This window comes from Squalius cephalus, assembly GCF_949319135.1.
Source record: "Squalius cephalus genome assembly, chromosome: 8".
NCBI lineage: Eukaryota > Metazoa > Chordata > Actinopteri > Cypriniformes > Leuciscidae > Squalius > Squalius cephalus.
In genome coordinates this window covers 15,970,283-15,985,958 of record NC_137129.1, presented here as the reverse complement: position 1 = coordinate 15,985,958, position 15,676 = coordinate 15,970,283, and the positions used below count along the sequence as shown (strand labels likewise).

General features: G+C 35.3%; 1 protein-coding gene across 3 annotated transcripts in view; it reads right to left on the bottom strand.

The window, feature by feature from the left end:
• ldlrad4a (low density lipoprotein receptor class A domain containing 4a) overlaps positions 1-15,676 on the bottom strand; it is a 97,353-nt gene that overhangs the window by 49,072 nt on the left and 32,605 nt on the right. For 2 of the 3 annotated variants that reach the window (XM_079878281.1, XM_079878282.1), the window contains one exon: positions 11,610-11,747. The exons of the other annotated variant lie outside the window; for it this stretch is intronic. In XM_079878281.1, the coding sequence (XP_079734407.1) occupies positions 11,610-11,747 (138 nt within the window). The remainder of the gene's footprint in view (positions 1-11,609; positions 11,748-15,676) is intronic. 3 annotated transcript variants of the gene reach the window in all.

The following is a 15,676-nucleotide window of genomic DNA, read 5'->3' as shown; positions in this document are numbered from 1 at the left end:
TTGTCTGCTCTGTTTATTTTCAATAAACTTCCGCATTTAGATTCTAAACCTGTTACGTCTGTAACAATTTTCTATTGCAATATATTTTATAATGGAATTTATTCTTGTAAATGAATAAATATCAAAGCTGAATTTCAGCAGCCATTACTCCAGTCTTCAGTGTCAAATGATCCATCAGAAATCATTCTAATATGATGATATTTCTTATTATTTTCTCTCTGTTAGTGTTACTCGATCTTAGTGCTGCATTTGACACTATCGACCACAACTTTCTTTTAAATAGACTCGAAAATTATGTTGGCATTTGTGGAATTAAATTAGCATGATTTAAATCATACTTATTTGGCCGTTATCAGTTTGTAGTAGTAAACGAAGAGATGTCATATCGATCACAAGTTCAGTATAGAGTACCACAAGGCTCAGTACTAAGACCGTTGCTGTTCACTCTGTACATGCTACCCTTGGGAGATATCATTAGGAAGCATGGCATTAGTTTTCACTGTTATGCTGATGATACTCAGCTCTATATTTCTTCACGCCCTGACGAAACTTACCAATTCACACAATTAACTGTGAAGGGTTCCTTCCGTTCCTTCACCTCTGTACAGATAAAACGTTGTCAAAATGATTCCAGTTCACATGGATACGCAGAAGCGACAAAAAATAATAATTCTGAATTCTGAATTTTTAAGGCAGGACAAGTAATTTGGTGGGGTCAATTTGTAAAGAAAGACTACATGCCTGCGCACATCTATATTCAAACGTGCATACTGCATACCTATAGACTGAACTGGTATAGACTGGTATGCCGTCAGCGTTTTCACAGATTCGCGTTTTTGAAGTTTACGCAGAGATTATAACATTTTTCAAAAAAAAATTAACGCTTCCACCTTGGAACCTATTTCAAGGTTTGCGTTCTCGAGCCACCAGGCACTGTTGTGAGCAGGCCGGAGCGCATTTAGGGTTTTTTGTTAGAGCACCCCCTAAGTAAATAACTAATGATCTTTGCAACGGAAGTGAATCAATCAAAACTAACTTTAGCTGGATAATAACCTTATAGAGCTGCTGTAAAGCCAAAACAATAGCTGTTAGGCTACTTTAATTTCCTATTATCACTGTAAAGCTGCTTTGAAACAATCTATATTGTTAAAAGCACTATATAAATGAAGGTGACTTGACTTGACAATGTTATGCTGCAGATAACATTGATACTTGATGTTTTTCCAGGATTCTTTGATGAATACAAAGTGGAAAAGAACAGCATTTATTTGTAATATAAATCTTTTGTAATATTAAGCATTTCATTTAATTTACTGTCACTTTTTATGAATTTAATGTGTCATGTGTCCTTGCTGAATAAAAGTTTTAATTTATTTAGATTCATTTATCTAACTGGAACCATGCATCAGATAATTTTATTGATTGTGTACTGAAAGCAATCATAAACTATATCTTTAAATAAAGTGTATCTGATTTTACAAACTGATTTTAAAATGAATCACATCAATATATGCATGCATCTAAAGCACAGGACCAACTACAATGGCTACATTCAGAAAACAGACACTTCCACCTTAGCAATAGCTGTGGAGATCCCAATCCCTTTTTCATCACTGCAAGAAATCACAGAAATCTTAACTGTAACTCAAACGTCATTTAGAAGACTAATCCCATCCGAACAGTGCTTATGGGAGATGTCTGATTTGTGGATGACAGACCACACCCAGAGATCAGCTGACAGCTGCAGGAACATTCTCATTTCTACTCCAGGAAAAACAGTCTGTCTCTTCCTTCATCACAGAAAGAATGGCGGACCAGCAACTTGTTTTCTCTCGTCACTCCTCATTGCACATAAACTGCAATGTTCCACTCGCTCTTTATAAACTTTATTCAATCTATGAAAGCATGCGGTTTTATTCATCCCATGTGAGATTAGATAACTTCTAAACAGTCACATGCTTAATCTAAAATCAGCAGTTTCGAGGCAGACTCTAGCTTTAAAATCAAGTATCTGCAGTCTGCCGTCCCTCCTGTTGCTGATGCGGTGTCTCTGACTGTTTGGGGGTTTGCTGCAGAGAGAGAGAGGGAGGTAGTGTGCACTTCACCATCGACACACTCACTTCCTTCCCCAAACACATGAACACACTCTGCGCACAACTGCCAGAGGGAGGGAGCAGAAAAATATTTAAGGGCCGACTCTACCGGACTGACAAACAACAGGCAGACATCTTGAACGCCAGTGACATAAGCACAATGAAACGTTATCATATCACAATATTTTTCAAAGACAGACTGCAAATGCAAAAGAGACAATGAATGATTTTATCTGATAAAGCAGTTTTAGCTTCCCTTGTGTTCTGTCTGTCTTATATTGTCTTATAATTTTGGATTATTCTTTCAAGAGCATACAAATCATCTTCCTATTTGCAGGCTGCACTGGTCAGGATATGAGTGTTTGTTTGTGCGGAGCAGACAGACAGACAGAACACAGCGACAGTGCTTTTCAATTCACTCCAATTACATCCCACAGACAGACTCAATGCTCTCATTCCTTTTGTGTGTCCAGGTGCCACAATGTCAGGATATTTCCACCTCCCAAAGTTCACTATAGGATAATATGGTAAAGACTGAACATACATTGTGGAAAATTGGCAACAGATGCTCTCCTCAGCTCACACAGGGCACGTTCTTGTGTTCCATCGGCACTATTTTTCAATTGTTAGTCTACTTACACATGCGGTAGACGAACGTCTTTATTCACTGTATTGTTTTTTTAGCATCTTGCGACATGAGTGCCACATTAAAACACCTTGCCAAGTGTTATCAACCAGCAGGCTGTTAATGGGAGTTAATACAAGTTAAAACAGCTCTCAAAATGAAAATGTAGTAGTTGAATTTATATTAAATGCAGTTAGATGAACTTTAGTCCTTTTTTGACCCACTTAAGCAGCAGGACATAAGTACATCGTTATATAATTAGTATAATTATAAAAGGTTTTATTTTACTAAACAAAAAAATTGCGTAGAAAAACAAAAAGCTCACAAAAAAGCATACATTGACTTTGTTGTTTTTGCATGTGTTCATCATTTCTTTCTATGATAGCCTGGCCAAAAATTATTTTCGCACAATTTGACTTGTTTCATTGCTTATCACAAATAAAACAAAATGACTGCTTACAAAATCTTTAACAAATTATTAATAATATTTTAATAAAGCCCAAAGATTTTCCTAGGCCAGACAACACTTTTGGCCACTACTGTAAGTCATTTTAAATATTTTTTCTGTAGTTACTATTGTCTTTGAAATATGATATAAATGTATTATCAAATGTACTGACAAGCATTTATTATTTATTTAAATACATTTGTAATTACATATTTGTAAAGATGAATTTGCAAATGAGTATATTTAAAATAGATATTTACTTTAAATGTGATCTCAAATAACACAAAGGAGTTGAATTAAAACTATAATTATAAAATTATGTTAATTTAGTACTATTCACAAGCTTTGACTACATGCTGAACTATTACAGTACTTGCTTTCCTGGGTGCAGGTCATGTATTCTTCTGTTTCTCAACTGATAAAGTTGAAAGAAAACAATCACAAACTCCTGAAACACAAGGGGTATTTTTTGCTAAACAAGCATGTGGATGCATACTTTAACTGGAACTGAAATAAAAATTGAACTGAAATAAAAATAAAACCATAATTACAAAAAACTAAAACTCAACTAAAAAAATATTACAATGAAATCAAAACTAACTGAAAAAATGAATAATAATAATAATAATAATCCAAAGGGATCTATTTTAGCACCAATTTTATTTTCAATTTATATAAATGACATAGGTCATGAGATAAACACACACAAAAAAATATGCTGATAGCACAATGTATCTACACAATAGCACAGTCCATGAATCAAGCCATAGAGCTATTACAAGACTCTTTTTGGTCTTTGCAATTTCCATTGTTAAATTTAAAATTGGTTTTAAATACTAAAAAAGTCCCACTAAAAATATGCTATTTACCTGCTGTCGCACTAAAATATATGTTCCACCTATTTTAACCTTGGAAGGGGACTGTATAGAAAGAGTTAATTGCTTTAAATACCTGGGCATAAGGCTTGATGAAAGAGGCTGGGTTTTAATATACATATTGAAAAACTTTCAAAAAAAGCTTAGACCTAAATTGGTTTCTCTCTTTCGTATAAAGAAATGTTTTCCCTTTGAAGCAAAAGAGAGAATTATCCAAAGTTGTTTCCTCTCAGTGTTGGATTATGGTGATGTGATTTATATGCATGCAAACCTATCTTTACTAAAGAAGTTGGGACTGTACATATCATGCTGCAATACAATTTGTGACGAATACATCTTCACGTACCTATCATTGTACTTTGTACGAATTGGTTGGTTGGTCCTCCTTGTGCCAAAGGAGAAAAATGCATATGCTGCTGTTTATTGCCAAGGCATTATTAGGTAAATTGCCAACTTATTTTTATAATCTCTTATCGTATTAGAGAACTTCTAAATTACTTTAAATTGTTTCTAAAGTATATTCTGAGTTTGGCAAAGCTGCCTTTTCCTCTTATGCTCCTATGGAATAAAATGCAGCGCATTATGATGGTCTTTATCTTTAAATATTTTTGGAAACCTTTTGGAGTCCTACCTGAAAGAAATATGTTTTTACGTAATTTTTCATATGATTGCCGGATGTTTTTTCTGTTTATGTGAAACCTTTTGTGCTGCCATTTTGGCCAGGACTCCCTGGTAGAATTATTCCTGTTAAAATAAAGGATAAATAAAATAAAAGTATTTATGGTATATTAAGAATGAGGAACATTTACAGCTAAAAGTAAACACACTTAAATGTAATTAGTTAAAACATTAACTTTTGGCAGCCTCAAAGTCAGAAGTAGAGACAGATCTTGCCGTCTGTATTGCGACACTTCATATTTAAAGTGTACAAGAATTGGAATATAGCTACTGTGACGGTGACCTCTTGACCTCAAACATATATCACTGCTGGAATCCAACCACAGATAAACTGGTCGAGTGTAACGAGTATGTCGATATCACATACATCGTTCTGTGGGAAGGTCATGTTGAGCAGGAAAAAAACCTGGACTGAGTCACTGCAGATTTTCCACCTCAGCGGGCGTCAGCACATATCATCCCTTCTCACCAAGACAAGCGCGCATATACAGCTGCAATCAAAATTATTCAACCCCCTGGAGACTGTAATATTTTACAAATTTAAGATACAGTTTTTAAAAAATTGCATCTATAACGGTTTAGTGGCAAACTAAAAGTTATAATGTCGATATATAATGTAATGCTTTTATGTTATATTACTTTTTTTTGTAATACAGCCATGTCATAATTATTCAACCTCTATTCAACGCTGCTGTTTTTAAGTCACTTATTTGTATGGCATGAGACAAAATTGTGTTAAAACACAATTAATCCTTTGGGAAATCTATATCAAAACAGAATTAGCTTTTGCTGTTATACATGCATACATTTAGCCCATGCATGTGCTAAAGTTGAGTAGCAAATATGGCATAAAAGCTATAGAGAACAAAATGTTTTATTACATTAGTAAGTCTATGGCTACAAGAAGATTTCCTAGAGTTCCTAGAGCCACAGTTGGCAGCCGTATTCATAAGTTTAAGTTTCATAAATGCAAGATGACCTGATGAAAGGAGAAAAAAATAAACAATTCAATGCAGAGTATTAATAAGAACACTAGGCAAGCATGGCCTTCATGTTGGGACATCTGGCCAAATGCCACTCTAGACTAAGAACATAAAAGGCTGACTTGATTATGCTAAAATTCATTTGGATAGACCTGTGGAGTTCTGGAAGAATGTTTTGGGGTGATGTGACCAAACTGGAACTTTTTGGACCCATGAATCAGCAGTATGTCTGGTGGAAAAAGGGCTAAACTTAAGAGCAGAAGAACACCATCTCCATGGTCAAACGTGGAGGTGGTGAAGTCTTGTTATGGGGGTGCTTTGCTGTTGTATGAAGGACATCATGAATTCTTTGAAGTATCAAGCCATTTTGGCAAAGATGGTGATGCCTTAGGAGCAGAGACTGAAGATTGATGATCAATGGACTTTTCATGCAGGACAGCCATCCCAAAGTATCCATCCAAATCTACTTAAGTTTGGTTCAGGGAACAGTCGTAAAATGTTCTTGGAATTCAGTCTTCAGATTTAAGTCTCATCTCTTTCTTTTTTTCATACATTAAAAGGCAATGGTCATCAAAACTCAAGTAAAGCATTATATATAGAGCGAATCTCAACTGCTTGATTGTACCATTGCAAAATGCAAACAATATCGCACAGCTCTAATCTGCTAAATGCAACTATAAGGCATGAAGGTATTAAGATATTAATATTATAAACATTAGCATCATGATTTTCTGTCAAGCTGCTTTGTAACAATGTGTATTGTGACATGACTTGATCATTCTGTGTTCTACAGAAGAAAGTTTGGAACGGCATGAGGGTGAGTAAATGATGATAGAATTTAAAAATGGGTGACATCTCATTAAGACAAAATGTCAGGGATTATGTTTCACAATTAACAATGTTGTTTAACAATCGTTTTACATTGTCTTGTGGCTCTTCAGTGAACCAAAAACCCCTGTGCTCACATCATTCTCCTGTCTGTTTGATGAGCGTATGATAACAAACATTTATTTTCTGCCTGAAAACGCTTTCATTTTCTCAACTCACAGAGTGTGTGTGTGTTTGTGTGTGTGTGTGTGTGTGTGTGTGTGTGTGTGTGTATGTGGGGGTGGGGTAGTGTGAAGACCCCTCTCGTACAGGGCCCCCCCTGACTCACCCAGACACCAAGTGTCTAGACCATATTCATGATCCATCTGTCTGACTGAACGCTACACTACCGCCGTAGCCATTAGAATTGAAATAATTTTTCAGCCCCCCCCACCCCTGTCTGTTCATCTCTCGTTTTGCCTCCTCTGCGTCTCTCTCGCTTGCTGTCTCTTTCTCGACGTGAAAATCAGCAGTCCTCAGCCTCTGAAAATTCAATCACAGCGCACACAGGTGTCTCTAAAATAGCAGCCAACCGCAGACGCTTTCATTAACATGCGGCCCAGACTGCTAAATATTTTAAGTGCAGCAGTTGGACTTGTTCCATCGGTAAAGAGTGGCCCTTGTCCTGCAGACAGCAAGGGAAAAAAATAGAAAAAAGCATGTTTAAAAAAAGCACATAAAACCAAGAGATCCCAACGTGGGGAGTGCTCATGAAGAGATGGATGCTGGGGAAGGAGAAAGAGGGAGGAAATGGACACAGCCAATAAAAGCTCAGCTGTAAAAAAATAAAATAAAAATTTTTTTTTACAAAAAGTTCTGTTGGTTATAGAAAACTCTGTAAAAAAAAAAAAAAACGCCAGAGCCATTTTAAATTTTCCTCTTCCATCTGAATTGATTTTATTTACAAATATCATGTGTGAATTAACTTTTATGAATTTTGTCAAATATTTTGATAACATCACATCTAAGTCAGTTAATGGCAGAGTTATTATCATCAACAAAATGTACAACGAAAACTAAAACGAATACGAAAATATTTTCATTCCTTGAAATAAAATAAAACCATACTTACAAAAAATCGAAACTAAAATAAATTTCCCAAAAAATGTCTTCATACCAAAAACCCTCTGCAGAGCCCTTGCCATGTATTCCTTTTCATTTTCCCAACTGATATAGTTGAAAGAAAACAGTCACAAACCCTTAAAACGCGAGGAATTGTGGGTAATATTAGCTAAACTATCAAGTGGATGCATATGGAAATTCAATGAAATTAGTATCCATTATCAGTTTTTGTAGCCATGCACATGGCAGGTTTGTTATCATTAACAAAAATTAAAACTCTCGCCATTTTCTCGCAATTCTGACTTTATAACTCGCAATTGCTACTTTATATCACGCCAAAAAGTCAGAATTGCGAGATGTAAACTCTGAAAATCTGAACTGTGCGATAAAAAGGTTGCAATTACCTTTTTTCATTTTATATTTTGTGGCAGAAACAAGCTTCCATAGAATACAGAGTGGATAGCATTGCTGAATAAAACCAACTAAACCCACTTATATACACTCAGTTAAAAAAAAATGAACCTTGAGCACATTTGTTGAAGTTTTAAAGAGTTAACTGCCTGTATGGCCTTGAGTGAGTGACATCATGCAAGAAAAAGAGAGTGTTTATGTATGCGAGTAAAACAGAGAACTAAAGCACACACATTCATAAACAAATAGCGTCCATCCACATACAAACACACATTCAGACACCTATGAGCAACGCATTCATGCACAGAATGTAAGGGGAAGGTCATACAAACAACTATACAAACCGATTCGGTAAAAGCCCCAGTTAAACAAACACACAAACGCAGTCTGCTAGCAAAGGATAAAAAATTAAAAAAAACATTCAACCTTCAACAACAACCAGTGCAACACTGATGCAGACAGAGAGTCAAAATAACATCAGCATAACATGGCAGCTGTTCAGTACCAAACACTTTTCCAAAATGCAATATCTAACAAATTTGATGAAATCACTAATACTTGCTGATATTTTTATTTAGCAAGGATGTATTCAATTGATCAAAAGTGTCAGTAAAGACTTTTACATGGTTATGATTTCCATTTCAAATGAATGCTGTTCTCTTTTTCTCCTATTCATCAAAGAATACTGAAAATTCTGTTTCCAAAACAATATTAAGCAGCACAACTATTTTTAATATTCATAATAATAAGAAGTGTTCCTTGGGCAGAAAATCTGTATATTAGAATCATTTCTAGAGGATCTTGGGACACTAAAGACCGGCGTAGTGATGCTGAAAATTCAGCTTTGCCATCACAGGAATAGATAATATTACAGGGGGAATTACAGACCCCAAACTCTTGAAAAGTATAGAGTCACATTCTTAAATTGCAATCATTTCCAGTTAACACGTCACATCAACCGAATGGTTAAATGTTGCTGTCTTTGTTATACTTACTTTCTGCAACAGAAAGGGAGTGCAATCATCAAACAGTATTTGTTGTTAAACATCACATTTGGGTTTTAAATTGCCCGTAGTTGAAAAATACAAATGCAACGCAAATCATGATGTTTTACATGAATGTTAACTTTACAGAAAAATATTGAGAAGTGCCTTAAATGACTGAATGTTGACATTAAAGCTGGGACCGAGATGGGTCTTGTGCATGTTGCCCACTTGGGTCATACCAAGTACCAAGTGCAATCCTACATGAAATCCATCTGGGCAATTAACATGGGGCCATTATGGAACCCGTGGACAATCCTACATGGGGCCCATTTTACAGCCCATTTCAAACCCACATGGGCCCCAAATACAAATGTTGGCTGGGTTCAGAGGTGGGAATGTGTGTGTTCCAGCAAATTTTTACCTTGTAAACACTTAAAATTGTGGTTGGGTAATTTTGGTTATTTAGAATGTTCTGTTCTTTTCTCATAATATTGCAACCTTTAGCCTATATTTTAAAACATTTTGCACATAATGTATATTATACATTACATAGACTTCAATTTGAACATTGTTTGAAAGAGATTTAAGGGTATTATTTGATTAAATCAGAATAAAGAAATGGGCAGATTAATAAATGATCAAAATAATTATTAGTCGCAGTTCCAATAAATAGTTCAAACTCTCAAATCTGATTGGATAAGCCACTTTCTTTGTAAAACAGCTAACACACATCAATTAAAATACATGCAATATCATCTACAGTTACGCTTACTGTATTCCTCAGCAGAAGAATTGTTCTCCGTATATACACCCTATATATACACTACATGTTTATAGCCTAAAGGTCCTTGCACACAGAGTTTCGTATGCGTTTTTTTTTTTTTTTTATTCGGTGGCCCTGAATTGTCAAAACACCTCTCAAAATGCTTGCTACGGATGCGAAAAACACAAAAAATCGAACCCGATTAAAAAAAATGTATGACGGATGAAAGTTTTGGGGGCAGTGCCAGTGTGTAAACGTGATTCACACAACATGAGGTCGTATTTATTTTTTAACGTGCAAAAATTTTGTACAAGAATTTCAGACAAGGACCTTAACTGTGGTAAATCAAATGTACCACACCTCTCTTGGCATATTGTTGTACAAAATATCAATAAAGCAAGATGGACCAGCAAAGACAACAGTAGAGAACACACAGCAAAGAGAGCAGGGCGACTAAAAACCCTATTCGCACGGGATAAGTATTACCTGGTGACCTCTAGTCATTTGTAATAATTACAGAGGTTGTCAGTGATCTTAATCCCATGCGAATCGGCCATGTCTGTAATTTGTAAAGTAAAAATTCCCCTGCAAATGACCTACCATATTTCACCAAACACCGAGGTCCTGTGATAGTATTAGTCCCGTGCAAATCGGCATCTCTGTGATTTGGCGGGGTCGTTTATAATTTTTTCAAGATTTTTGTTTCCTGTGCGCTTTTTTATCCATCTTTCGTGAAGAATGGAGGCTGCGTTGGAGTGTTTTGATAGTATTTTGGGTGCTGGGTAATATCGCTATACACCATACAACTATACAATTTGCAGAAAGAGAAAGCTGAAAATCATCAGAAGAGCAAAAACAAAAAGAATGATTAGATGGAGATGAATGACATGTACAGCAGCATGTGGTAAGGAACATTCTTCTGTTTATGATATATCATACAGCTAGACCTATAATGACAAGACATTTCCAAGCAATAGCCTATTGACATCATATCCGGGAGATAAGTCAGTAAATTCAAGTAAAATCACAGGCTTCGCTTATCCCGTGCGAATGCGCCACACGAAATTCAGACGTGGGGGGGTAATTTCTAAATCACACGAGGCCCCCGGATAATACTAATCCAGTGCGAATAGGGTTTAATTTTTCAGTAGCATAACACCAGTTCAGCTGTTTTCATAATAGTGCAGCTTTTCCAGTAACAAGCTATTTTTTTCCAACAAGTAGTGTTATATTGCTGTTTTTATGACACATTCAGCTTTGCAACCAATTGTGACAGTAATCAAACACTCTGGTATTCTGTCACGCTCCAATAGCATTGAGAAGTCTGATTCAGTTGCTTAGTTTGGACTATCATAATATACTAGTTCAAAGAAAGAAAAATGTATTCAACAATTCTTTTTTGTAGTGACAAATATTTAAATACTGCTGTTTAGTCCTATGTTGTCAACTCAATAAATTAGGGTAATTTTTATTTATTTAGTGTAAATAATATGTGTATTAACACACTGATTAAATAAATGCTTTGTTAATAATGAGGATGACTTTTTAAGCTATGAAACTTGCAGGATGTTAATCAAAAAAAAAAAAAAAATCAAGGCAAATTTGATTTCTTATTTCATGACCCCTTTAATTTACAGACACTAACTCGCTTCAATGTAACTACTTTTGGATAGTTTACTACCGTCTGCTCTAAAAGGACAGTTAGCCGAGCATTCAATTCTGAGAAGCTTTCTACTGTAGCTTCCCCAACACTGATGCAATATCACCTGCCAGAGATGCAGATGTGGTGTTGAGACAGAAGTGGGCGGATGGACTTACACTGGATGGTGTCTGGGGGTGGAGGTACAGCATCAGGACAATGTTCCTCATCACTGTTGTCTCCACATTCATTCAGATGATTACAAATCAGCGAGAGAAGTTTCAGACATCTGCCATTGGTGCAGTGGAACTTGCACTCTGCAGTAAGACAAAGAGAAAAATGTGCCTTCAAGGGTGGATGGTTAGGATTGTTAATACACAATGCGGCACTATTATACAACTGAAGGCATCACATACCAGACAGACTGAATAATTAAGTATATGCAGGTTGATGTAATGCACCACATGGAGGAAAATAACAATTATAATTTGGCTTTGGGTGGAGTGCTAGGATAAAAGAGATATTTCAAAACTTTATAGCACATGTGAAACATTTCTACCCAGTTGCTCTTTGACTAATCTAAACCTCAGACGGTACGCCCATAGACCATTCACGGGCTGTCTGATGGATACTGCACACAAAAATGGTATGAGCTGGCTAAAACAGTAAGCTCCAATCTGACTGGCTGGTTTCTAAACAATTTATGGGATTCTGAGTGCACAGGTTTTTATTCTGATCTAACTGCTAGGCCATGGTTTCAATAAGTGACAACATTTTTGACTGATAATTAAGTCTTGATAACAAATAATTATTAAATATTATTGAATATATTAATTATTTTATATATTCTAATGTCGGCAGAATAGCACAAAATAAAATATACATTAAAATAAATGTTATAAATTACGTGACTGATAAGTCGGTACCAATGGAAATATTTTAAAACATATTCAAAATGTTTACATAAACCTATTACATGCTTTATGTGAGTAACTGGCCAGAGTTATTTTAGTACTATTTATATTGTATTTATTAAGATTTTGAATTGGCTTTTCATTTAAAAGGTAAGTTAGGTCATTTTTGGAGAGGCTAGCAATTGAACAAACTCACCTGCCTGTAGCTTTAGTAATCCTGAAGACATTGATTAGCTAAACTCTGCAAGACAGCGGCGCTACAGGTCTGATGTTGCCTATCCCTGACTTAGGATCTGTTTCTATTAGTTTTAATGACAAAACAAAGGCAAAGAACCCATTTATTTGTAGTGCACTGACAACATAGTTTTATATCATTTGTTTAATAATAAGGTAATTTAAATAAATAAATACTTAAAAACAAAAAACATTTGAGCTGCATATGATAACTTCACACTCGTTTGAAAGTGACCTAACATGAAATTCATCTAAATTTAAAATATCTCATGGATGTGGCTATTGTGCTATTTGACGTAGTTCTTTTACATTTACTCGCTTTAAATGCATATTTCCCGCTGTGCACAGTTGAGGCCAAAGTATATTTTTTACACGTACACGGGTCAGCATACAGTGCGCGTGACACAAATTTCATCATTAGAAGAGTTTGCGCATACTATACGCACCGCCGGATTTTTACGCACAGGTCGCACATGCGCATAAAAACTTTTTTTTTTGCAGTAATTGCTTTATCCACAAGGTTCCAACCGTAACCTGGGGGTTTCGATTCACAAGGTACTTTGAAGAAAAACAGAGTAAACAGAACAGACTGGAACGCATGCAAGCTACAGCGGCAATGGAGGCCTAGATGAGAGATTGTGCGAAGAAGTTAGAAAGTACCCTCATTTGTACAACTCTAGCATGAAAGAACACAAAGATATTTAAATGGGTTGTCACTTGTGGTGACAGATTGTACGCGTACAAGTCAAATAAAGTATACTTTGCAAAGCTGTGCGTTTGACTGTGCGAAAAAAAAACTAAGTATACTTTCTGCTTTGTCCTAAAGCCACCAGGGTGGCTGTGGCGCCAGGGCTTGGGCCCGTCAACGCTGCATGCAGCTATATTTTTAGTTTAAATTTGAGATATTTTGATGGGTTTTTTTAATATGTTTTGTTAAGTTTTTTTTTTTTTTTAACAATTGTATTTAGTTTTATTTTATTTTGTTTTTAACGTAAAATTATATTATTTCAGTAGCTGCCAAGAACATTTCACATTTTCACATTTATATCAGCAATATTATTAACAGTTTTAGTTAACAATAAAACTGGACCGTCATTTTTACCTGTAAATCATGGTACTTTTATGGTAATTTTTTTTTTTTTTTAAACAATATGTTCAATTTTTAGAGCTCGAAAGTGTGCAAATATGGCTTATGTCATTATATAGAAAAGAGCAGCTTGGACATTCTGCAAAAAAAAAAAAGGAAGAAATCAAATAAGTTTGGAACAATACGAAGGTTAGTGAATGATGACATAATTTACATTTTTGGTTAAACTGTTCCTTTAAGGATAAGATCAGCACCACTGAAAAGATAACATGTACGATAAAAATTTTCTTTCATTGTAAAGGTCATCATAATTTCCCCCTCCAGTCAGCAAAAAAGAGCCTTTGTTAATCTTTTGTACAGGTGCATTTAAAAGATCCCAAGGAAGAGAACATACGAGGCAGTTGTTCAGCAGGCTGCTCGGAATAAAAGAGGTCAGGGATGCTGTGATAGAGTTTTACATGTCTCTAATCTACCCAGACTCATGATGCGTGACCTGACGCCGCACCGGATGACATAACATCTACCATAAAACATTCACTTCAGAGCCATTATAGCAGGCAGGGATTTCTGCAAGCTTGTATCAGGCTGTAAGCTGGCCGCTGTCTCGTCTGTGGCGTTAATCGCAGATTTGATCACCAGCAAGGGAAATGAGACACCATGTTTAAGACGCCAGTCTCTAAACAACGGCCAAACAAACTCGAACACATTTAAATGTCTGGTTGAGGACAGACAACCATCTATCTGTCCTGAGCAGACAGCCAGGCGTGTCACTCAATTTAAGGATGATCTAGAAATGTAGACCAAAGTCTGAGCCATGCAGACATTGCTGCTATTATCTCTGTGCATTGCAATATAAACTAGATTTTTACAATTTCTGAACAAAATGTGGGTGGTGCTTGTTGTGTGCAAAACTCGCTGCCATAATGCTAGGGTGTTAAGGTTTGTGGCTTTCAAGTCACTTTGCAGTCACTTAGTAGAACAAACAGATCTTCATATCACAACATTTCTTTATTTTCTCTATATATTTTAATTGTGTAGATTTCTTCAGTTTTTTTGTACAAACGTTAATGAAGACACAATATTATTTTTCTAGTCCAATTTCATATTTCAGATTTAACTTCAACAAAAAAGTAAAATAAAAACAACTTGTGGTTGGTTGCTTTTCATTACGGTCAGACGCTAAAAACATCGCAGGCTAAAAACATCATCAAATTTACTTGCATAGCACTTTTCACAGTATTCATTGTTTCCAAGCAGCTTTACAAAAATAAAATTGAATTATTATAATATCTTAAGACATTCAATCCTTGTAGTTGCATTTAGCAGATTAGAGCTGTGCGATAATATTGTTTACATTTTGTGACAATAAACAAGCAATCAAGCAGTCGAGATGCTTTATGTGAATACTGTATGAATATGAATAAAGTTGGACAAACTTGTATGACTACCTTTATGAAAAGAGCTGGGCATTTATAGTTACATTTTGCAATAAAAAAATAAAAAAAGGCAGTTGTGTTGTGCACATCAATTTGTGCAAGTGTATGCGGAAAAAAATTATAATTTTATATCCAACTTTATATACAGAGATGTGCGATAATATTTATATTTTTTAATGATATTACAATCGAGCAGTTGAGTTTTGCTATAAAGTACCGCTTAATTGAGAATATTGTGTGTGTACAGGTAAGATTGAAAGCATTTATTTACAATGCTGAGCTATTTTTCCAAGTTAAATGTAAGTCTAATCACTAAAACTAAATTATTAAAGCTTTAGTCTAATCTTTTAGAAAACAGCATATCTTTACTCAAAAAACTGTATTATTTGAGGTATCAATCATGTCTGTATCAAAAACAGTGAAGGGCGAGTAACACACCAACGTTTAATACTTCAGGTAAATAGTTTGTCTACTTCACTAACCCATAAGCAACAGTAATAGTGATTTTTGCTTTGAGGTGTGGTCATATTACTGAAATTTTGGCGAAATTTCATGAGCAAAAATGGACCAGTATC